This window comes from Paramormyrops kingsleyae, chromosome 5 (assembly GCF_048594095.1).
Source record: "Paramormyrops kingsleyae isolate MSU_618 chromosome 5, PKINGS_0.4, whole genome shotgun sequence".
NCBI lineage: Eukaryota > Metazoa > Chordata > Actinopteri > Osteoglossiformes > Mormyridae > Paramormyrops > Paramormyrops kingsleyae.
Genome location: NC_132801.1, coordinates 9,960,525 through 9,985,958, shown reverse-complemented (window position 1 = coordinate 9,985,958; position 25,434 = coordinate 9,960,525). Strand labels below are relative to the sequence as shown.

Genomic DNA, 25,434 nt, shown 5'->3' with positions numbered 1-25,434 from the left:
CTCGGGAAGGGTCTGTGAGCCCCGGGGAGCAGCCCAGCCCCCCGGGGCCTGACATTCGCAGGGGGCTGCCGCAGTTTGGACCCAGAACTCGGCTTTCCGATATACGCCACCCGTGATGCGGCTTGGCAGACCGGTCGGCCCAGGAAGGAGCGAAATGGAGCTGTTTCTGTCCACGGCCTGGGAGTCCCCTCCAGCCCCCCCCGCCCACCCAGTCATGTTCCAGTCCCTACTCTTTTAACTGTATATTCTGCTGCTCTGTCTCTCTGTCAGCATTGTGCCTGTATTGAAGAGCTTCTGTGCTGCTGGACCTTCTGGCTCTGCGTTTTCTCTTTTTCTGAAATCTCCACGGATCCTGCTCTGCAAAGTTTGCGGCCCGCCTTAAATCACTCACAGGGAAACGACTGCAATGTTAGTAGCGTCCCGTTTAATGCAGCTTAGCTCGTTAGATCGGTATTTGACACACTGGATTTACACACAACACAAATATTACAGGAATAAAACCATAATTGGGTTGTACAGGGTCAAGTGATGTGTCCGACTGAGCGGTGGATAAAACGCGACTGTGGGTCCCATTGGGCCTGCATGCGACGCTTATTAGAACAGACGGACTGATTTAGCCGGCGCCGCTGCGTGTTTGTTCCGCAAAGACGCGCCATCCTTCTCTCCGCCTGCCATCGGGAGACGCAGAGCGGAACGGACGCCCATCGCTCCGCGTAGCGTTTGATTGATGTGTCATGTCACACCTGAAACCGACCTGCTGGCTCGCTCCGGCGCCCCTGTCTGACCACGGCCATGTTGGATGCACCCCTCCGTGTGTCCTCAGCCGATCTGTCGCTGCCCTCGTGACAGTGACCGGGTTCACGTTTCAGACACATCTCCTCAACACAGCCAAGTTTTACACGTAGTTTTACACGTAGGCCCATATAACAGGAGCATATAACCACAACACTGCATTAACACTGCATAACACTGCATAACACTGCATAACACAGAAAGACAGCCTTTGTAAATATGCTTTTGTTGCTGTTCCAGGTTGCTGTCCACCTGTCCACAGACACCCCTCCTCTGCCTCCAGCTCTCAGAGGATGAGATGGTAAAAAAAGAAAGGAAAAAGAGAGAGAGAGAGAGTCCATGTGCTCCTATCTCGACCACGGGTATTCTTGGGTTGATAATACGGATGTCGATGTTATTGCTTGAGAATACGCGTAGCTGAGTGGAAGCCATCGTCGGCCCCTGACCCCTGACCTCTGACCTCTCCACCCGGAGAAACCAGTCTTCCCCGGTGATTTGTGGGTAAACAAGCCTGAAGGCGCGCCGTCACCCTGATAGAACCCAAGCTGGCATCAGGGTAAGAGTTAAATGATTATTTGTTGTTTGTTTTTGCTTCGGCGGCAGACGCTGATGGAGCGCGGATGTTAAAAGGGGACGGTGCCGTTTCAGCCGCTCGCCGCCGCTGTGAATTACCTCCCGTAGCAGGAAGCTCGCCACCGCCGAGAAGGTTAGACGCAGAATGTTTCTTTTGTGCCTGAGTTATTGGCCCTGATTACACATGCTCTCTCTTCGCTGGCACAATGAGAGACTGAGAGCAGTGTTTGACGGGGGGGGGGGGGGAGGTCACTTCGAGCACATGGCAGTTTAGGGGGGAAGAGGGGAAGCTCTGATGGGTTTGAGTCCATGCATTTGTGAGTCCCATTATCTCTTGTTACTATTTGCTGCAGATGCTAATTATCAAGATTATATAAATCCCTCCCCCACGATCCCCATTGTCAAAGTGGCAGAAGGCCCCTGGATGGACCCATTTTTGAAGCACTCAGAGAAATCCTGGTCCTCACGGGCAGTAGATTGTTTCTCCTGGGGCCGAGGGGGTGGGGGGGGTAGAGTGGTGTCCATGAATGAGACTGTACGAGGGAGTGAGTGCAGCACTCCAGCGAGCCCGTTTGTGACACAGCATGGAGAGTAATCTTTATGACTTAGCCAATGAGGAACAGCCCTAATTAGCCAAAGTCCTGCTTCAGACTTGGGATTTATTTATCCCCTTATAATTTGTAATTCCCCAGTCTTCTTATTTGGGGGGGTTGCTCAGCAGAGGTGCCACAAGCCGAAGGATAAGTCCTTTGTTTTATCCTCTCCTCCGTAGACCCCGTCAGTGTGGATTACCTGCACGGTCTGTCGTGACAGTCAGCGGTACATATGAGTGTTTCAGACAGTAGTAGTTGTTCTTGTTGTTGTTGATCTTGTTGATTTTTTTTGTCATTGTGATCGTTCCTAATAAAGGAGCCATCAGATGCTTGGGTGGGGGGGGGGGGGGGTGACTCTATTCTGTTATCGTTCAGTGCCAGTTGTTTCATCACCATGAAAGAACATCAGATGTCCCTCTACGCTTTGTGTTTGGAACAAGGAAAACATCTAGTGGAGCGTGCTGGAACAGTCATGCAGTGTGTGTGAGAGGTCGATGCAGGGAACTCCAGGGATGGAAGAAACTTCAGGCTGCAAATTTCCCCTTTCACCCGCCCTTTTTGTTCAAACCGACGGAGCAGTAGAGCGAACTCACCCTCTGTAACTAACACTTTGATTAATATGCTCTCATTCGGTTTAACTAATGTCCAGAAAGCTCCGAAATTTTCTGAGACATGGAAGAAAAAAATTGCCGGAACCGATTAAATTTAGTATTATGTAATTATTTTGGTTTTTAATGCAGTGCGTTGGCCTTGGTCGTGCGCTTGCGTAAATGGTCAGTACTAATGCATGTACTCTCAAATATTCCACATCCTGACTTCTGTTTTATGCTCCTTCCTTTCAAAGGGATGTCACACATATGCATTTTGGTTATGCTTAGGCGGCACATTGCAGCCTGCTGACAATGACAGATTCTGACGACGGTGAGAAACTGATTCCGAAGCAGTGCTATTAATCAGCTGTTATTAGGTGCATGTGGATCTACATGTGTGTTCTGCGTGTGTGTTTTAAATAAATAAAAAACAGTCACGAGCATAGCTCCAGGTGCCTAGCAACGGAATCCATCGGTTGTCTTGGAAACGGTTGCTGTGGAATGTGAGGTGATTGGCAACCGTGACAACGAGGAGGGAATGACACTTGACCCGGTGTGCTGAGTGAGGGGGAAGACGGAGTGAGGGAGACAGATTAATAATCATTTTCCATTTTGGCATTCAGCCACCTCCTCCTTCTCCCTCACCAGCACCTCCTGTTTTTCACCCCTCTGCTCCTCTGACATGCTCATACACATGTACGTACACACACACAGGCATGTACAGTACAAGCAAGGATTGTTCTGAGGGGTCGGGTGTTATTCCCACACCGTCAGCCAGAGGGCAGCATAGAGCTTCTCCCGGATCAGGTGACTCTCAGCCAATAAGGGAGGCTCCCTTTGTCTTCGTTCCACTTCTCTTCTCTATTTATTAATAAAATTATTTCCAGTGGCCTTCGCACTAGGTATCAATAGCTAAGCAGCTCAGAATCATCCGAACACCGATGATTTGTGTACAGGATGTTGTGGTGTTTGTTCTGTTGCGGACATGCCCTGGTTCGAGATACAACCTGTGTGTCATGCCCCCTTGGCCTGGACTTGCTCCTGTTGTACATATAAGCCTGTATCACATAATACAGAATTTTTTCACGCATTCTATTCAGACATTTCTACAATTTGACATGACACTTGTCTTGTATTTGACACCTGGTATGTAACGCATATATTTCTCTCACACACTCTTCTGTCCCGGTTGCAGCTTTGACACGTGCATCTTCCTCTATGTGAATATGAAGCCCACTGTTTCTGATTATTTAAAAAAAGATCACAGATGAAACCCAAGGCAGGGATGCCAGACTCAAAGGGTCAAGTGGGAGGGGGTGGGGTGGGGGGGTTTGTAGGAGAGGGTGTTGCAGAAATGGAGGCACAATTGCTGTGAAGTGTCTGCACACGGGTGCGAAAGATCCAGATTTAGATTTTGGTTCGAATGAAAGGATCGCGGGGCGCGATTCTGCGGGGGCTTTTCTCGTGGTGTGTAGGGGTGGGTTTTCATGTCACAGAAAAGGAAGGATAAATGCTAAAAACAACAGCAATGCAATAGCACCCCCCCCCCCACACACACACACACACACACACACACACCACCCCACTCTTTAGACTCCTCCACACTCCCCCAGAGACATGCAAAAATGCAAGGACACGCACACACACACAAAGCACACCCACCTCCCACTAAAGCACAGGACCGCCGACCGCCCCGCCGTCCCCGTGGATTCTAACCCTTCCGAAATGGATGAGCTGAAATGCAGGCCGGTTTCACCAGCTGAACCGCGAGATTTATTCTACCTCCTCAAGGTGGGCCGAGATATGCTGGGCCTCTGCAGGCGTTTGTACTCCCAGTGACACCGTCTGCAATGTTTACTTGACGCTTAGGTGATTCGTTTACCGAGGGTGACAATTTTTTTTTCTCCCATTTAATCAGATGAGGGTACGAGCTGCGGGATTCCCATCGGCCTGGGGTGGGCAGTCTTTCAGGTCACACAATCGGTGCCCTTAACCACCCCCCCCCCCCACCCCCCCCCAGCACATAATGGGCAGATCAATGCCCACCTCTTGTCTGTGTTGGCTTCCTGTCAGAGAAGATGCCAGCAGATAGAATAAGCTTGTTGACACACACAGCCAGAACTGAAAGGCCTTCTGTCCCATTTGACCCAGTTCATTTTTATTACTATTACTTTTTTAACAAATGTGCTTTTTCATCCAAGCTAATCCCAGTTTGTCCTTCCCGATTCAGTCCCCCCTCCCCCAGCTCCTTGTTTTCCCTACACTGGCTCCGTCTCACTCATTCTCAGATGAGGACCTGGCCCCATTACTCCCCCGGATCATGTCTGTGCGTCCCGTTGCCCTGAAGAGGACCCCATTCCCCCGGGCTGCCAGGGGGCCAGCAGGCAGACGGCTGGGCCAACAGACCATACAGTACATCTTCTGACAGCAAGACAGGGCCTGAATTGTCCGTTAGGTAGGATCAGTCATCTATTCACTCTAGCTCAACAAGCTTATTTTTCAGATGACTAAACAGATGTATTCTTCCACTGCAGGTGTACTGTATTGAACGAGTCTCTGTAAAAATTGCTGACTTTGGGCAAAATTAAAGAAAAACTAACTTAATTATAGTTCAATTCAATTGTGCCTGTAATCCGATCTTGTTGGGGTAAGCTGGACTAACTTCCCTGTTTCCTGCTTCCTGTTTTAATTATGTGCTGTTCTGGAATCTTCACCATGGGGATTAGTCACACTTACAGTAACTGGCTCCGTCTGTTACGGTATGTCGCTATCACACTTTTGATGTGGTAAGATATTAAAGGTGCAACCTCTAGATGTCTTGACATGAGAATGCTTTTGAATTACAGAGATGTACACTTGGTTTAAAATAGTCTAACTCTGGGGCAGACTGGCAACAAACAGTAGCCTGGGAATGTGGGGCGGGAGGGGGGCATTGTCCTCTTGATATATTTTGCCAATATTTTCCGATCGCCATCAAGCATCATCCATTAACCATCTTCTGCGGCTGACCAGGAAACCTGCCAAGATCGACCAACGGGTTGGGTACCGCTAATATAAAGGCTCTGTATTTGGGGAAGAAAGACCGGCCCTCACGAGACTGACCCACCGGGAAAATTCCCAAATGTCCCAATGGCCAGTCTCCACCTGGTATACCTACTCTCCTATTGATAGGATAGCTGAAATTACTAGTCTTAAAAGACTTTATGGTTATTTTTGCAAACAAACAGACAAGTAAAAACTCTTTTGAGGACAATTGTTTACAGTATTTAAAATTATAGGTATTAAAAGTGACCCTTTAAAGTTGAGTAATACATTTAAGCATATGCTGTATTTTAAGACTGCGATATTAGCCTGGAACAGGCAAGTAGGATTGCTGAGACTAAACATGTGAAAAACAGACATAATATTTTAATTTCTCACCACACTTGACCTGGTTCACTCAAAATAAAACACTTCAATCTAAAAACCTTTATCATGCACATAAAATACTCGTGTTTAAGTATGTATGCACTCTACTGTATACTGTACTTACTGAAGAAACATTATAATGTCGCCATCAAACATCTTGACAATGCCGCCATCTTGTGGACAGTGAAATAGATGACATGTGACGTTCATATATTGCATATGTATATAAAGACAGATTGCATATGTATATAAAACCTTGAGTGCGGCTTGTGTGTTGCTAAGTATGTGAAGTTTAGTTTTTTAATTGTCCATGTTACAGCCATCAGGCAACATCAAGTACAATTACAGACATAGACGGGAGCTGGATACTAAGATTTAAATGCTGGATAACCGTAAATTAGCTTATTAGCTGCTACTTAGTAAGACACAAAAACTTCAAGAGGTTCGTGAGTGTCTAAATATTTTGGTAACCTCACGTGACATTAATTACAACCGAAAGAGCTATTAAAATGAATTACTAAGTCATTCTTACAACGAAATGTATATATCTCCCCAAATAAATAAAGGTGTGAATATGAAATATTAATCAAGTATTTATAGTCGAGTAGAGACTCATACAGTATCTATATAAAGACCTCACATAACTCTGCCTGTACAGAACCTAGTCTATTCCTTTGTCATCTCAGATGCCTCGAACATTGAATGTGTAGTATATCGAAAACTTCACTAGATGGCAGTGTATTATATTTATTTTGTTTGACACAGTTCGAATAACCAATTCAACACGCATATGCCATGTTACCTTCCTTTACTATATAAGCAGCTTTTGAGATGCAAAAAGCAGTTCTTATTAATTACGTAATTTTACGGTCTAGTTTTTAGAGTTGGTCAGCTAGGGCACAGGATAAGCACTTTGATCAATAGTAAAACATCAATATCCAAGACCTATGATTCTGTGGTCATAAATATGCTTCCTCAGTCAATATGCTATTTTCCCACCAGTGTTTGTGTATGTTGAAGTTAATTTGAAATTTGAGTTTAAATGTATTGATAGGTTGCATATAATATTTGCAGGGAGTTCAGGGTTGAAAATGTTAAGCCTTAATTGGTTCCTGCAGCGTCATGTGCTGCAGGGTCGGTTTCAGCTGGCTACAGTGGTCCAGTATGAGCAACTGCATCATCAATGACAGCTCAGTGTCGAAGCGGCTCCGCTGCAGCTTGAGTACGGAAGTGCGTAAATAATGCCCCGCTAATCCCCATCGGCGGAGGCAGACTGAGGAGCATCAATCAATCAAAAGTCCACATAGTTTGTGTGTGTGTGTGTGTGTGTGTGTGTGGGGGGGGGGGGGGGACAGAGAGAGAGAGAGAGTAGGATGCTGCATAGTGAAGAACCCTCAAAGAAGATATTACCAATATGGAACTGAAGAAAACCGCGCTTGAAAGTTTGGGGGAGAACTCAAAATATTCTGCAAGAAAAACCGTCTAGTAAGAATCCTGGAAGGATTATGCCATAAATATCAAATTCAAAAATGGTCTGCTAAACAAAGTTACCCAACAGTATAAATGATAGAGTGATGATGACAGTCTATGAAAATGTTTTCTCTATAACCATCTATATACGGACGAAGCATTAGTGTGGTAGCCTAGTTATCGCGGGAAAGTCGTCAACGCAGCCTTTGTCACGCTATTACAGAGGTATAGCTTATGGAAGTCAACTGGTAAACAGTAATGACTATGCTAACTTTTTACAAAAGGTTTTGTATTTTATTTTTGTTAAATGTTTATGCACTACCATACCAAAGAAACCTATTGGTTTTTTTTTATCAATTTAACTATTTATTAGCAGAATACTTAATTCTATTGGATTTATTAATCTGTTCAGAGATGAGAATTTTATTAAAGTAATTATATTGAAGGAACAAGAGCAAGATATCTGCAGGTTTGTGTTATTATTATTCATGTATACATAAGGTTTTAGTTGTATATTGAAGATATTTTTTATCTAATCTCACTTTTACCTTTTGTTTAAGTGCACATTTTTTTAACGGTCGATATCTTGCAGTGCATTTGTTAAAATACTGTTAAGCTAACATGAGACGTGATTTTTATTTAAGTGCTAAGGGCGTTGAGTTATGATTGGCCGCTACTGTTGACGTAACGGCTACGCTGCCCAATCGGAATATAAGATCCATGAATAAACTATTTTTGAGTGAAGGAGTGGTTACGGGGAGGGGTGTGTCGTCGCGAGGAAGGGGATCAGTCGCGTGTTTGCGTCATATGTCAGTCTTGGCTGTCAATGCAAAAAAAAAAAAGAAAAACACTGGACTTACCATCAAAAATAAAATCAAACTCTCTGAAGTTAGGTGTTACGTCGGATGAATTTAATGGGATGAAATTTATAAATCTATGTGCTTCCCGGACGCTGATTGTTACAATCTGAATAATGAATAGCGGCACACGGCGCTTGGTGGCAAGGTGGTAAGAGCCAGTGACATAGGTCTGGGGCTGCTGGAAATCGAAATAGATATTTAGCTGTTAGAGGCTAGCTAGGAAGACCCAAGGAAGTGCCAAGAAAGTACGAAGACAACAGCGAAGAAGCAAATATCGTTTAAACAAAGACAAATGAAACTGCTACCAGGTATTTTCATCTTGCGTATTTATATAATGAAAGTTGGTAAACAAAGGCGTAGGTGAATGTTGTTTTGCACGGATACTAGTTTTATATGAGCGGAGTGCGAAGTAGTTTTCCTGGGGAAATCATGCACTTGCGAGGAAGAAAGGAGGGAGGAGGTCTGTTGGATAACTGTTTTGCATTTATATGTGCTTAAAACTGGCGTTATGAACTTAAACACGTAAGTGGTCTCCCCGTCTGTGTTGCTTCTAGTGGGAAGCGATTAGTCACACGCCGATCGAGTAACGTTAACCTATATACTGTAGCAGGAATCCGCATGGTAGGTAGCCGGAGTAAGATGGCAAACAGATTGCAATATAAAAAACCGCATTGCTGCTCCTCCGTTTATCGCGCCCGGCCGGACCGAATTGGTGCGGTTTTCTCGCTGCATGGGCAGCCTTTGTGGAAGAGAAAAGGATGCGTGGCTTACAGCAATGACTGCTTTGTATAAGACTGGTCATTATCTTTGTGTAGAAATGTGTGGGAATCAAGGTACAAGCACGTCCACTGCGTATGTGTCCGAGGTATATAAAATACTCGGTGAAATATTCTTCTGAAATATTTTAGAAAAGAAATGTGTAAATTGTACATGTAAATGTATTGTTTCTAATCGTAGATTTTCTTGTGCAAGGTCTGACCGGTGTATTTTGTTGTCTAATGATTGTTCGCAAATTATTAATGCGATTCAATGATTGAAATTCAGTCACCGACAGCGATGTCGCTGGTTTTAGATGCTTAAATTTAAAGTGCAGAGCAAGTATGAAATAATTGCCCAGGGAAATATATTTTAATTAATCCTAATAATAAATGTTAATGAGAATCTTAATCATCGATGTCCGATAAATACCTGCAGCAGGCGGCTTAAATGTGATGCGGCTATTTCAGACATTTCAATTGCTTTTCGTATTGGGATTTGAGCATATTAAAGTAAAGATTACCCTTCTAGTGGGGAAATCTTGGGCCAGGTAATAGACATTATTAACGTTATTAACAAGTAATCTCAATTGTGCACTACGTGGACATGGGAAGTGTATCACAATATTACATTATTGCTTTTATATTTTTTGTTCATGAACAGATATTAGTTTTTAATGCTAAAATTCATGATAGGGTAAGTACCAAGTCAACCTGCATATATCATATGCTCTATGCTTCTTGGCTGATGCAGGGTTTCCAGAATGAGGGAACGGTCCACGGAAACCTCCAGAATACGCTGATACAGACTTATTTAATACAGTTGATATGAAGAACCATAATACAGTTATGAATTCAATTTGATCATCTTGAACTTGGTGGACTGCATCTGGAATAGCAGTGCATTTGTCCATTCCATGAATTGCATCTTCACTGAAGCTCTCTGCCCATCTCTGTATTTAAAGCATTGCAACAGAGCTTTGTTAATATCCACATCCATCCATCCATCCATTCATCCATCTATCTTTGCATATCCTGGTCAGGGTTGCGGAGAAACCTTGCGCCTATCCGAGGGAGCACAGGGCGTAAGGCAAGTCCGCACCCTGGAAAGCTTTGTTTAATAATAATGACCTGAACTGAGACTGTGCTCATCGTGTAGGTCCAGCATAATCGGTGGCTGTTCCCATACTGAGGAAAGCGTTCTGGGGAGAACTCGATCGGCCTGCTTGCGGGTACATATTTATCATGCTTAAACTCGTGGGGGTGCAGCGATGCAGGGAGCAGTGGACCTCTGCACAGCGGCGTAACATGGAGAAGAGCGAAGGGACCCAACGTGCATGTTCTACAAGGTGGGAAGGTCCATTGTCCAGGAGCAGGCCCATAATCCAGACAGCAGTGCATAGTCCGTAATCACCATGCCGTCGATGCATTGCGGTCTGTTACGGTGGCAGACTGTGTGTCTCTTGGCAGTTGCCCACCATGACTCCTAGGTCAGGGTCCTGCCGGCTCTTCTAAAGTCACAGCAGGGTACTGAGGGGTGTGTATTTTGGGTTTTCTTTTTTCGTCCACAACTGGTCATTTATGGAAATTCTGAGTATAATTAGGACTGCTTTGCAGGCGTAAAGTAACACACTGGAAAAAGATTGTTGCTGTTAAGAAGATCCATAGTTTGGCCTGTTGGTAGAGAAGCGTCGGCTTACGGGAGAGCTTTGGGGCAGAGGGTTCACATTCAGTGCTGCGTGGTGAATGATGCAGCTTCAGCACCGGATAAAGGGCTCATATTCAGTATTGTGTGTGGTGAATGAAACAGCTTCAGCTCATGGTGAGGGCTTCATTCTTGGTAATGTGCGTAGCGCATACACCAGCTTCAGTGTCGCGGGATAAAAATAGGGCCGTGGGTGGTAAATGAAGCTGTTTCTAGGAAATATTGCTGATTGCAATATCACGATGGGTTTTTTTTTTTTTGTCAGTGCTGAGGTACAGAGTAACTTTAGAGTACTGCATGCGAGAGAGAGAAAGGTCGCAGCTGAAAAAGAGAATCAGGCAGGAGTCAATAGTTAAAAGAGCATTGCTTCTGGGGGGGGGGTGACGGCGGGTTCAGAGTGTTAATCAGCTGATTATTCCTGTGCCACATCACCGAACAGTGATCCTTTAAACTTCAGTGGCGAACCTCGAATACTGATTAATCTAACATCTGTTTGTTCTAATAAGAGGCTTCATTTTAATCATATCCCCTCCTATTTTAAATTGGCAGAGCCTTAAGATGGCCTGACGCCTTCATATAACACGCATTGGGCTGCACAGAGCCACACGGATGTGTCGCAGTCCAGCATGCGTTTCAACGGCGCCCCACGCGCCCCTTGTGGCCAGCTGGTGTAACTGAAAGAAAATTATTACATCTTCCGTAGCACTCTGTGGGTAATCATTATGGGCTGTGTGGGCATAAGGTCTGGTGTAGCATAAAAGTGTGATGGCGGGTGGCGGTGGGTGGGGGCCACTGTGAAATTTGCAATGCAGCAATAAAGCCCAGGAAATGGTGCTGAACTATTGCCCTTCCTTGGGATATTGATCAGGCGTTAAGCGTTCATCTCCGCAGTCCCCTTCGCAGTGTCCTCTCCGCACGCGAGCTTCTCTGCCGTCTCTTCGTTTTTAAGTTGCGGCACATCCGCCCCTCTTGCCCGTCGCCCTGTGCTCCTCGGCGGCCCGAGCCGCCGGCAGGGGGGCGGCTGGCCGCTTGTTTGCGGGGAGGCACCGCTGGATTCCCTCCTGCCAGACCCTCTCGTTTAGCCGCCTCGCCTACGTTGTCATCTGGCTGTCTTCTCTTTCTTTGTCTTCCCTTTTCCCTGTTTATGAATTATTCTGTTAAATGATGTAGGAATATATTAAGACACATCTGTGTAAAGCACCTCGGGGCGACTCTGTTGTGAAAGGCGCTATATAAATATACATTGAATTGCGCTGAATTGGAGTCTAGCCTCTGATCATCCCCAGTGCCTCTGCTCTCTCTGCCTTCTTTTGCTCCCATCGTTTCACTCTTCAGCCACTCTCCCCCTTTTATTTGGACATCTGTACAGATTGTTGTCTGTTATTGTATGTCGGTGCTATACAGGCCTCCAAGTCCTTATGTCTCTCTGTGTTATACCTGTCAGCCTCTGTTATACCTCTCTGTGTCCATCTGTGTCTCTCTGTACCTTCTGTCTGTCTTTATTATACCTGTCAGCCTCTGTTATATAGTACCTGGCTGTGTCCATCTGTCTGTCTTTGTACTGTATGTCTCTCTCTTTTACACTTGTCTGTCTGTGCTGTATGTCTCTCTCTTTTACACTTGTCTGTCTGTGCTGTATGTCTCTCTCTTTTACACTTGTCTGTCTGTGCTGTATGTCTCTCTCTTTTACACTTGTCTGTCTGTACTGTATGTCTCTCTCTTTTACACTTGTCTGTCTGTGCTGTATGTCTCTCTGTTTTACACTTGTCTGTCTGTGCTGTATGTCTCTCTCTTTTACACTTGTCTGTCTGTGCTGTATGTCTCTCTCTTTTACACTTGTCTGTCTGTACTGTATGTTTCTCTCTTTTACACTTGTCTGTCTGTGCTGTATGTCTCTCTCTTTTACCTGTATGTCTGTGCTGTATGTCTCTCTCTTTTACACTTGTCTGTCTGTGCTGTATGTCTCTCTGTTTTACACTTGTCTGTCTGTGCTGTATGTCTCTCTCTTTTACCTGTATGTCTGTGCTGTATGTCTCTCTCTTTTACCTGTATGTCTGTGCTGTATGTCTCTCTCTTTTACACTTGTCTGTCTGTGCTGTATGTCTCTCTCTTTTACACTTGTCTGTCTGTGCTGTATGTCTCTCTGTTTTACCTGTATGTCTGTGCTGTATGTCTCTCTGTTTTACACTTGTCTGTCTGTGCTGTATGTCTCTCTCTTTTACACTTGTCTGTCTGTGCTGTATGTCTCTCTCTTTTACCTGTATGTCTGTGCTGTATGTCTCTCTCTTTTACACTTGTCTGTCTGTGCTGTATGTCTCTCTCTTTTACCTGTATGTCTTTATACTACGTGTTCATCTTTTTTATATCTATCTCTGTTATAATTGTCTGTCTTTGTTATACCTGTTTTTGTGTTGTACTGTTTCTCTCTGTTGTACAGGTCTGTCTCTGTTATACCTGTTTGTCTCTCTGTGTTATACCTGCTTGTTTCTGTTGTACCTGTCTCTCTGTGTTATACTGTAGCTGTCTGTCTTTGTTATAAGCCTACCTGTCTGTCTCTGTAGTGTATGTCTGTCTCTGTTATACCTGCCACTCTCTGTACTTTAAATCTACCTCTGTTAACCCTGTATGTCTATAAACTGTATGTCTCTCTGTTGTACATGTCTCTCCATGTTGTATCTGTCTGTCTCTGTATTGCTTGTCTCTCTTTGTTAGACCTGTCTCTTTTTGTTATGTGCCTATCTGTCTCTGTACTGTAGGTCTCTCTGATAGATTTGTCTGTTTGTACACTGTATGTCTCTCTGTCGTACCTGTCTCTGTGTTGTACCTGCCTGTCTTTAATGTGCCTGTCTCTGTATGTTTCTCTGTCATACCTGTCTGTCTTTGTTATAGGCCTACTGTCTGAGTATGTACTATGTCTCTCTGTTATCCCTGTCTGTCTGTATGTCTCTCTGATGTACCTGTTTCTCCATGTTGTACCTGTCTGTCTCTCTACTGTATGTCTCTCTTTGTTAGACCTGTCTGTCTTTGGTATAGGGCTCCCTATCTATCTCTGTATGCTTGCCCGTATCTCAGACTCATCATTCTCTCTCCCTCCATGTTTCCGTCTCTGTGGTCCCAGCTGAGAGATGGAGATGAGAGAGCTGAGCGTGGTGGTTGGCAGCTTCGTGGGCTTCCAGCTGCTCTTCTCTGTGGCCAGTCCCCGGCTCTCACCGGCCGTGGCCACTGGCTACAGCCGCCTGCCATCAGCCAAGCGTCCCGAGTGGAACTCCAGGTGGGAGACTGTCCGGCGCATGCACAGGGAAAGACACCCGCACGTGCAAATGTGCATACACAATCATACCATTTAAACGGCAAAAACTAGTGACAAATCTGCTTAGGCTCACAGTAAATGCATATGCGGATACATCAAGCAGCATGTCATGTAGTATTTTTCACAAAATGGTGGGAATTCATTGCTTGCAAGGTTTTGGCAGCAAAAGCAGAACAGGATAAAGAACTGATATTGAGTACCGTGTGGAATATGAAGCAGCTTCAGCACATGGTGACGGCTTCATTCTCAGTACCGTGTGGAATATGAAGCAGCTTCAGCACATGGTGACGGCTTCATTCTCAGTACCGTGTGGAATATGAAGCAGCTTCAGCACATGGTGACGGCTTCATTCTCAGTACCGTGTGGAGTATGAAGCAGCTTCAGCACATGGTGACGGCTTCATTCTCAGTACCGTGTGGAGTATGAAGCAGCTTCAGCACATGGTGACGGCTTCATTCTCAGTACCGTGTGGAGTATGAAACCGCTTCAGCACATGGTGACGGCTTCATTCTCAGTACCGTGTGGAGTATGAAGCAGCTTCAGCACATGGTGACGGCTTCATTCTCAGTACCGTGTGGAGTATGAAGCCGCTTCAGCACATGGTGACGGCTTCATTCTCAGTACCGTGTGGAGTATGAAGCAGCTTCAGCACATGGTGACGGCTTCATTCTCAGTACCGTGTGGAGTATGAAGCAGCTTCAGCACATGGTGACGGCTTCATTCTCAGTACCGTGTGGAGTATGAAGCAGCTTCAGCACATGGTGACGGCTTCATTCTCAGTACCGTGTGGAATATGAAGCAGCTTCAGCACATGGTGACGGCTTCATTCTCAGTACCGTGTGGAGTATGAAGCAGCTTCAGCACATGGTGACGGCTTCATTCTCAGTACCGTGTGGAGTATGAAGCAGCTTCAGCACATGGTGACGGCTTCATTCTCAGTACCGTGTGGAGTATGAAGCAGCTTCAGCACATGGTGACGGCTTCATTCTCAGTACCGTGTGGCGTATGAAGCAGCTTCAGCACATGGTGATGGCTTCATTCTCAGTACTGTGTGCTGAATGAGCCCACTTATGGATCACTTACTCTTAAAGGAGAAACACTAAACATACTGCCAGAGAAGCCTTAAGTAATGTATGTAATGTAATCAGTGCTGAAGATTTAGCCCGCCCTCTCTCACCGCAGGTGAGTAATTTAGACGAAGGGCAGGTACAAAAGCCTGAACCTTAGCCCGCTAGCTAGTAAAAAGAAATTGCATGTCAAGCTAATTTTTTTTCACTGAACAAGCACAGTTGGCTAGTAGCCACAATTTTTATAATCTGCCCCTGGGTGTAAGGTATGAGTTAACTGTGAGATGTAAGGCTCTGAATTGGTCGTCTTCGTGTTTGCGATGCATACTGACCCCCAGCCTCGAGGGTCCCTGGCTGTCCATAAACTCGATGCTGCGTGAAAGGCGTGAGCGTGGCAACGGTGCCCGACAGATGACTGTGGAGTCGCAGGACCGGAGATCCCGTGTGTGGCGTAACCTGGCGTTGTGACTCACCGTTTTGTTTAGTTTGCACGCCGCTCCTTCTGGTCATGCCTTGTGAGAGCGTGAGACCGGGCCCATTTCGGGCTGGTGAGGTCATGAAACACGCTCGATGGTGTGTGGCTGGCAGAGGCCCCGGGAGGGCGGCGCCCTGTAGTTTGTCGCACTTTTCTGCCGACACTCTTTAGGGCTCTGCCTCCGACTTGTCGTAGACCCAGACACTGACCGAGACCTTCACCAAGACCAGCCATCCGGGGAAGTGTGTCTCGTACCCAAAAGAGCCGGCTCAACAGACGTTATTTTGGTCAACTGATTTTTACCGTGTAATATGATAACTGATTGCCTACTTATCTTTTGTCACGGATTATTGAGTTGTGGTCATTTTGTAGTCTAGGCTTTGCCTTGGATAGAGAGCCGTTGTGCCAGTACAAAACGAAGTAGACCTTGATGTGAAACATCCCATAGCTAAGCAGTAACAGACACAGGAATACACCCAGTGTGTCTTTGGTTACCGTGAAAGGTCGCGGCACTTAATGGCACCTGACAGCTTGTGACACACATGACACAGCACGCATTTGGAGATTCTAGGGAGCTGGCGAATGGCGATAAGCGACTTTCGGAGGAATCTGGAAGGTTCTCCCTGGGGTGCAGCCGGGCGAGTGAGCAGGTGGGCGTCTGCTAGCTTCTGGCGTGTTAATAGTTGTTTTGTAGAGTCTCTGGGGTTTGGTTTCACTCATTAGCCTCTTAATGATCCTCTCTGTTAGCCATAAACCAGGCCGGTCTACCAGATCTCGCCCCATTGCTGCGGGTCGGAGTTGCAGATAATCGGAGAGCTGCAGATAACCTCGAGGTGAGGGGGGGGGGGTGCGTGGATCCCGCGGGCCTGACTCCTGTTTCAGGTCAGTCAACCTGCCTCGCTGCCATTCTGGTGTTTTTTATTTACCGGACCGTGTCTTTCACGTGTGCCTGCATGACGAGCTGCACACGCCTGCTGGCTGCTGAGGCCCTGGGTTCGGCCTCGTTGGGGCGTGTGCTGGTGTTAATTAGGCTACGAGCCAAGGAGGAGGGAAGCAGAGGACTGTTCCACTCTCCTCCCCCCCTACACACACGTACGCACATTCACACCTCCTCCACCCTCCCTCGAGAATCATTACCCTTGGCAGGGTAGCCAGGGGTTATGTATATTTAATGAACAGCGCGGTAGCCTTCAGGCAGAAGCAGAAGGCTTGCATCACCGCATAACCGCCCCCCCTCATTTGCCTCCTCCCTGGGTGACCGGCCTCGCTTGATCCTGAACAGGAGCGGTTCTCCACCTCTGTTTCCATCGGCCCGGTGTGGCCCGTAGTGGAGGGGCTTCGCTCACTCCTGGGGAGATTATAACTGGACATGGCCCAAGTGCTTTTCATGAGGGTGATAAGAGTTCCAAAGGTCTGCGCTTTAAGGCACACAGACACACACACACTAGACTGTCTGACTAGCTAAGATGTTTTTTTATGTTTTGTATATCATCCCATACCATAAAAAGCCAAAGCAAACTTTTTCTAACAGTTATATAACTTCTAGTGTTAAATAATTTCATCTTTACTCGAGTCCTTTAGTTCATTCAAAGGCACATCCCCCCATTACATGTGAAAGGCCAAAGCATGATGTACGTTTGTGACAGCAGACGATGTATAATGATGTCATTTCCGCGCATTGCTGTCCTGTGTAGTGACATCACAGCACTCCACCCTCCCACCCCCCTCCCCCCGTGTCTCCGTCCGCAGGCTGGTGTCCACTGTCCACGCCCTCATCGTAGGCCTCTTCTGCCTCTACATCCTGTGGTTCGATGATGCCGTCAATGAGGACCCCGTGTGGTAAGCGAGGGAAATGCGGGAGATACCCTGTGGTCCACCCAGTGCGGCCTGTGTGGGGCGTCGCATTGCGGGGGGGGAGGGGCACATCATATCTCTGTGTTACAGGCGGGGGAGGAGAAAAGCGCAGCCCTCCCACCATTCTGCCGATTTTCTGTGACAACAGGGTGTTTCCATCTCTCCATCCCCCCCTACATTGCCCCCCCCCCCCAGTGCCCGCCACCCTATAATGTGCCTGCGGCCCCTCTGAGAACGTACCACATTGCACCAAGAGGGAAACTGGGCCGCTTTCCCCCCAATCCATCTTCTCCCTCTCTCTCCCGCCCCAATCCCCCCCCCCCCGCCACTCGCCGCATCGTGAGAAGAGAGGGCCCCCACCAAACAAGGCTGCTTTTCATGGTGAAACAACACCGGCCCAGTTAGCAGCCCCCGTCCCTCCCCGTGTGACCCCCCCCCCGTCCCCCATCTGATCAATAATACCACCTCCCCAGCTCGCATTGTCCGCCCCCTCCTCCGCCTCTCTGAAAGCAGAGAAAATCCCCCCTTTCTCTCCTTTCACCGCCACCATGGCGTTCCCAGGATCCTGGCAGACTGCCCCCCCCCCATCCCATCCCCCACTTTCTGACGCCGGACTCCTTATTATCCACTCATCCCCCCCCCCCCCCTTTGTCTGTCTGACCACTTATGGCACATTTTTTTCCTTTAATCGGCCTCTTGTTTGTTGTCCTCTTGATTTTTATTTTCTGGCTCTTCGCCGCAGATGGACGGCGATGTAACTCTGGTGTTAGGGGGCGATGAGGCATCGTGACTTTCCTGCTGATTTGTAGAGGAGCATGAGGAATGGAATGTCGCCCCGTGCTGTAAGGGGTTCGAGGCCCTTCATAGATTCCCTGACGGACCCTGAAATATCCGCAGATGCCAAATGGCGTCGACCCCTGAAGACAAAGGTGTCCAGCTGGCTGTCAGTGTCGCATGAGGCAGTGCTGCAGTGCCGGTGTCCCTTACCACGCTGGTGTCGCTTACTCGGGGGGGGGGGCGGCATTTCTGCTGCGCTGTCACCAGTTTGCGGCTCAGGTGTTGCCAGGTTACACTGCGGGCGAGGAGGCCTGGGCATCCCTCAGGACCAGTAACCTTACTACTGCGGTGCCCCCCCCCCCCCCCATGGGGGCCTCTGCAACATTAAGCAACCTGTACATCATCAAACAGCTTATCATTATGATAATGTCACTTGCCAGGAACACAGATATGGGATTCATGATTTTTAATGTGTGTGTGCGTGTTGATTATGTTTATATTACGTTATGAGGACCAAGTGTTCCCCACAATAAAAACCTGTTATTTTGATGCTGTGGGGATCATTTTTCAGGTCCCCACAAAAGTCTGTGAATGCAATCAAACACAGTAAAAATGCCAGAAGTCTCATATTTAGTTTGGTTACTTATGGTTAAGGTTAGGGCTGGGTAGGGGTTAAGGTCGTCATGTTGGGATGAGGGTTCTGCCCATAGAAATGAATGGAGGGTCGTCACAAAGATATAATTACAAACCTGTGTGTGTGTGTCTGACTGTGTGTGTGTGTGTGTGTGTGTGTGTGCGCGCGCGCACGCGTGACTCTGTCCTATGATGCCCTATCACCCCTGCCTCATGACCCGGTCAGCATGCTCACACTCACCTTGCCCTGGGTAATAAAAGATAAGAAGTTGCAACTGTGCACAGAAAACTATTTGTACCTATTGAAACACAAGCAGCTGGTCGCGGTCGGTGTTCCTCTGCTTTTTTCTTTCCCCGTTACGTCCCCATTTCGTGCTGCATAGTGTACCTCCTCCCTGCCTTAGGTAATAACGTGGCTGCACAGTGTTATACAGTATTTACATTTTTACCCATAAAAATCAATAGCCGTTCAAGAAACAAGTTCTTGGCTTACTTTAGTTTTATTTCTGAAAACGCTTCTATAAGGAGATTTTTCTGCTGAGGTGGTCTATTCTCCTATGTCTTGCCTGATTTGATGAGCGGCGTTCATGGAAGCTCTTTTGCTTTGGTTCCTGTGTGGCGGGGGCTGCTCACTCACCAGCGTGTTGCCTTGGTGCTGTCGTTCTGCAGGGGGGACCCCACGCTGGTCAAGCTCAATGTGGCAATAACGTGCGGCTACCTTCTGTATGGTGAGTCTGCCCCTTCCCTGTCTGTGTGTGTGTGTGTTTTTGTAATTATCACATTGTGGGGACCAGATTTCTCCACAATGTAATAAAAGCCAGTAGCTTTTTACCTCGTGTAGACCACTTTCTCGGTTCCCACAATTCGATAAAAACCTGCTAATTTGACCTTATGGGGACCAGTTTCCCGGTCCCCATAAGGGAGAACGCAATTTCCTAAAAATCTGTGACTCCAATCAAACAACTATAAAATGCAGAAACTCTTGTATTTTGTTTCGTTACTTCTGGTTATGGTTAGGGCTGGGTAGGGGTTAAGGTTCTCATTGTTAGCATTAGCATTTTTCCCATAGAAATGACAGGAAATCAGCTAGCACTGACTGGAACTTGACTAGCACTGACAGGAAATCGACTAGCACTGACAGAAAATCGGCTAGCATTGACTTGAATTCGGCTAGCACTGACATGAACTCGGCTAGCACTGACATGAACTCGGCTAGCACTGACAGGAAATCAACTAGCACTGACAGGAAATCGGCTACCACTGACAGGAAATCGGCTACCACTGACAGGAAATCGGCTACCACTGACAGGAAATCAACTAGCACTGACAGGAAATCGGCTAAAATTGACAGGAAATCGGCTAGCACTGACATGAACCTGACTAGCGCTGACAGGAAATCGGCTAGCGCTGACAGGAAATTGACTACCGCTGACAGGAAATTGGCTAGCGCTGACAGGAAATTGGGCAGCACTGACAGGAACTCGGCTAGCGCTGACAGGAACTCAACTAGCGCTGACAGGAAATCAACTACTACTGACAGGAAATTGGCTACCACTGACAGGAAATTGGCTACCACTGACAGGAAATCGGCTAGCGCTGACAGGAAATCGGCTAGCGCTATCTACGTTTAGTTCTACTTCTAGAACCGACTCAGCGAGTTGGGTGTGTACCCCCAACATTAAATTGGGCTTCATTCGCCCTCCCCCACCCCCAGAAAATAAATCTTTATATTTATATGATTAAGTTGTTCCCTCCCAATACCAAACCTTCTCTTATGCCACTGCATTTCACCATTGAGCGCTTCAGGCCCCCAACTCCCGATCGCTCCTGGGACCCTCTGACCCAACCTTCTCAAAAATGCACATCGCTCTGAATAAAAGCATTTGCTAAATGGGGTAAATGTAAGATCCCCATTTTAGCCTTAAGGGTCATGCTGGATCATTCATTGTTTACCCGCTTATTTAAATTCCATGGGTTTTCCCCACTGAGATGGACACAGAGCATGTTCAGAACGGGAACCGTGGACCGGAGATGCCACAAATAGCTCCGGGTCACTGGGAATGACAGGATTAGAGGAGGCATGCTTTATTTGAATGCCCCCCCCACCGCCCCATTGACCCGACTGTCCCCACTGTCCCCCCCTCCCCCACAGACCTCCTGCTACTGGCCTGCAACTGGAGCACCATGGGAGATGGCTTCTTCGTGTGCCACCACCTCGCCGCGCTCTACGCTTACGGATACGTCTTGGTGCGCCACCCCTTACCGACGGGCACAAAGCGGCCGTGTGCCCGGGTTAATGTTCAGACGACCGCACAGCGCAGTCAGGGCCCGGTCATGAGCACAGTGTGCGCTGGTTCTGATGCTCAGATGATCATGAGATTAATAGAAAATACTTGGTTATGATGCTAGTTATTTTTAGCGTGTTTTTTTTGCCTGTGTTCACTAAAGTGTACTGCGCTAAATTGAGCTTTTTAATGGTTTCTTTGATCACGACCTGTTCTGTTTCCTGTTTGGTTGCCCCAAAGGCTTATTTGTCTGAATTTTGTAAAAGGACACCCCCACCCAAACCCCCATCAATAGCCCCCGTGTCTGTGTGTGCCTGGCAGAATCGTGGAGTGCTGCCGTATTTCGCCAACTTCCGCCTCATTTCGGAGCTGTCTACTCCGTTTGTCAACCAGAGGTAAGAGCTCCGCGGCTGCTCTGTACTCCCGTTTGCAAACATCGCTATCCCGCCGACGCAAGCGGCCCCTGGGGCGGGAGGGGCACCTCAGGGGGCGTGAAGCCACTTAGGCAAGGCGTCAATCCTGCGTGCGGAGACTCCAGGAGGCAGCGAAGGCGAGAGACACCTGAGCGGGAGGAACGAGGGAAGAAGATACCGCTGCACAAGTTCCTGTTAGCAAAAGCTAATGCCCTCCCTCGGGGGGCTTCGGTTGCCCTTATTTGCATAGCTAAGATCAGATGGAAATCTACAATGGTGCCAGTCATCATGAGGTCACATCTCCATGATGGAGGCCATGATCCACGATCTACTTACTCACCACCTCCATCACCTCTTTAGGAAACCCCTCTTATGTTCCTCACTCCTTTACTTGTCTCTGCCAGCTGCTAAAAGATCTGATGTCTGCTTCTCTGCAGATGGTTTTTCGAGGTCCTCTCCATCCCACGCACCAACCGCCTGGTGGTGGCCAACGGTATGATGATGACGCTGGTCTTCTTCCTGGTCCGCATCGCCGTCATCCCCTCCTACTACACCCGAGTGGGGGCTACCTTCGGGACCCCTGCCTTCGTCCGCTTGGGAATGGGACCCCAGGTGGCTTGGATCGTCTCCAGCGTCTGCTTGGACATTCTGAACACCATCTGGATGTACAGGATCGCCAGGGGCTGCTACAGGGTCCTGACAGGGCGAGGCAGGGCGGGCAAAGGTGGCCCCGACATCAAGCAAAACCATAGCAGTGACCTCAACAATCACACAGACTGAGGCCGGCGCACGGGAGATCGATTCTCTAGGTGTGGTCCCACCCTCAACGATGAATGACCTTAACCTTGGGATTCCTATCCTATTAGGCAGTATTCACGCATGCCCCCTCCCCTCCTCCCCCTCCTCCCCCTCACTGATGAGCCAGCCAGCCGCCCACGTCATCTCAGATGCCAAGATGCCTCTCACCCCGTCGCCTTGCCCCCTTCCCGGAGAAGCAACCCATCCACCTGCATGCGGGCTTCTGGGACGGCTTAAGCTCAGCTCCACCGTAACGAAACTCCAAGTGCCTGGACAGCTGTACCCGGGGAGGGCCTTAGAAACAGCCAGACTGCGAACCCCCGCGACCCGGACGAGGAGACTGCGGGAGGAGGGGCGGACGGGAAGCCATTCAGGGAAACTGGGTCGACCTCGTGGCCCACGTCGCCGAGTCCGACGTGAAAGCAGTCAGTCTCAAAAAGCGTCCCTGAATCCGCTCGCGTCATACCCGTGAGTCTCTGCTGCTTACCGTCTTCCTCGTGGGGGGAAAAAATCTCCGACAACGTCTTCCGCTGTCTGTCACACTGCTGACAAATCTTACAAACCCGCTCTCTCATCACGCTTCTGAGTTCTTTTGTTTTTTTTGTACGATCTCAGATATTGGGGGCGGGTACATTTACTCTTCATACCTCTCAGACTGCTCGTGTGTATTTTTTTATGCATGTTTAGGATTCTCCTGGACCTCGAGGCTACGAGGGACAGGTGGGCAGGTCGCGCTCTGCCTGCTGATGTGCTGAACCGTGCTGCGTGTAGGAGAGTCATTCAGTGTTTCAGAGGGAGTTCTGTCGTAGTAGGGTGTATGTAAGTTGCGGTGAGGTGGGAAGGTGCCTTGTCAAAGCCGTTTTTGGTGCTTTTCGGTCTTCTGGCCTGAATTATAAAGGGATCTGCTGTGAAGGGATGTATCGGTAGTTTTCTTCTCTCTCTCTCTCTCTCTCTCTCTCACTTTTTCTTTCCCTCTTAAATCAAGTGCTACAGATTTATAGAAGAGCAGCAGCTGGGATGAGGCTAATCGACACACATTTTTTTTCCCCCCCATTCATTACCACCCAGCACTGGATGACTGTTAATTTTGCCTGTTTCGTTTGGCCGTTATTTTCAGCGCCAAACCCACATGGTGGAGGAGTGTTGTCAGTTTGGACGGCGGCTAAACGACAGCGTTAAGAGCACGCAGTTATCCGAGATACACTTATCCCCCTGAAATTTTCTTTATTAGAAGCGGCAGAGTAAGGTTTTGTATCCTCAGCCACAGTGAAGGAGGCAGGTGCTGAGATGCGGGTTTGACAGTTTCACGCTGATTTTGTAATGTGGAAGTGGACGCCCCCTAGTGGCTGCCATTGTGCAGCGGGATTCCCCCCGAATTCTCTGGACTGTCTGTCTCTCCTTGGTGGCACGGTGACACCTCATGCCGTTACCGCTAATGAACGTGCTTGTCTGGTGTCCCCGGGATTAACGTGCGGGGCATGTTTGAGACGTCTGGCTGTACAGCTACGTCCTAAAAAGACGGAGTGAGTGACTGGTTCGTGTCTTGCCTCTAGCTGTTTTGACATTCACCATCGGGGTTGTTAAAGCGTGGGGGTGGCGTATTGGTGTGTTGCACAGATATCGTCCATGAATACCAGACCTTGCCATCTTCTGTTATTTATTATCAAACTACAAATATATATGGTGAAATTTAAACATAGAGAATGTAAAGGGACAGCATTAGCAACACGGAAAGGACAGGATGTGCATCTACTTATACTGACTCGCTAGATTTTTCCTTGGAGGATGTAAAGTATATTTTAAAATATGGGAAGATGAGCCAAGCTGATAATCAGACTGCGTCCTGCGCAGGACTGGGCTCAGCATCCTGGCAGTTCTGCTGCTGGTCTGGAGGACACCCGGACCCACAGGCTAGGCGGCAACCTTGACAGATCGCCCTGCACCCCAGCCTTGTACCGATCCACGTCTGTCCCAGGTCCTAAAAATCACAACGGTCTTATTTTATTTTATTTGGGGAATCGTGAACAATTCCGCTAACTCATTTGTAGTATTACGGTCTTGTATCTTAAAGGCTACATCTACTGAGGACCAAGGATTATGACCTCATGATGTTCTGTCTTGTACAGGCCAATGGCATCTCATACCATGTCTGAAGACACTGAGATCACATAAATAGGCGGAATCGATTTTTTAAAAAAAATGACACTCTTTTGCCTCAGATATCCAGTTATTCATATAGTCAAATCTAATATCCTCAGTAGCCATTTTAGAAACATAAAGTACTGCTCCTTCCCGATTGGATAATACTGCAGGTATCACATGGGTAGTAATTCTGGAAACCTGAGCTGTGGTTATGGCAAATCCCAGTAACTAGTTCAAACGAGGAGATCAGAGGGTACTGAACCTCAAGTGACGTCAAGCAAGCTACAGACAGAGCGGTGGTCAGCTGTACATGCAGTGCGCGTTACAGGTCCTTCCGTGTTTCGGAAGTGCAGTTCTATTATACGATAGAGGCAAAAGCCAGGTCTGGCCTTGCATGATACCTAGATACACCTAATTTTCACCGTTGTCCAGTTTGAGAGCTCTAAAGGACAATTTTTACAGTTTGTAATGTTTTTTTTTTTGCCTTATGACTGAACAAAAAAACATCAGAAGAAAGCCTTGCATTATTCCATCAAAAAGGCTTCGTGAATCCTTTAAAATGAATGCAGGTATGGGCGCTCAATGTTTAAAAAAAGAAAAAAGAAGAAAAAACTTTTGTTTTACGGCTACCATTAGACAACAACTAATAATATTGTAACAGAACTCAAGGAAGGGAATTACTTGAAATGGAATTATATCAATAAATTTGATCATTGACTTGCGTATTTTGTCTTTTTTGCATGAATTTAATATGGCGTTGGATATTGTTGTTGTTTATAAGGAGGAGCCCCAGAACAGACCTGTGTGATTCTGGGATTTGGAGGTAAGAACAGATTAGGTAGGTGGGTGGGGGGGGGAGGGGGTCTTTTGAAGGGGCATTTTTACAATATGAAGGGCTGAAGATCAGGCCTCTTTGCCTGTGAAGAGAAGGTTG

General features: G+C 47.4%; 1 protein-coding gene and 1 long non-coding RNA gene across 5 annotated transcripts; both read left to right on the top strand.

The window, feature by feature from the left end:
- The first annotated feature begins 1,128 nt into the window (after positions 1–1,128).
- LOC111833472 (uncharacterized) lies at positions 1,129–5,152 on the top strand. The gene is made up of 2 exons (XR_002835762.1): positions 1,129–1,498; positions 4,837–5,152. It is a non-coding gene; the product is annotated as an uncharacterized lncRNA (long non-coding RNA).
- A 3,024-nt stretch (positions 5,153–8,176) lies between these two features.
- On the top strand, positions 8,177–25,217 carry LOC111833575 (TLC domain-containing protein 4-B-like). 4 transcript variants are annotated; one of them, XM_023791995.2, is made up of 7 exons: positions 8,178–8,594; positions 13,865–14,017; positions 17,348–17,437; positions 19,532–19,590; positions 21,015–21,109; positions 21,469–21,542; positions 21,998–25,217. In XM_023791995.2, the coding sequence occupies exons 2-7, from the start codon at positions 13,872–13,874 to the stop codon at positions 22,338–22,340; spliced, it is 807 nt and encodes a 268-aa protein (XP_023647763.1). In that variant the 5' UTR covers positions 8,178–8,594; positions 13,865–13,871; the 3' UTR covers positions 22,341–25,217. The 4 variants fall into 4 exon arrangements, with proteins under 4 accessions (XP_072568193.1, XP_023647763.1, XP_023647764.1 ...); XM_023791996.2 differs by lacking the exon at positions 8,178–8,594 and adding an exon at positions 8,704–8,808; XM_023791998.2 differs by lacking the exon at positions 8,178–8,594 and adding an exon at positions 8,885–8,907.
- The last annotated feature ends 217 nt before the right edge of the window (positions 25,218–25,434 follow it).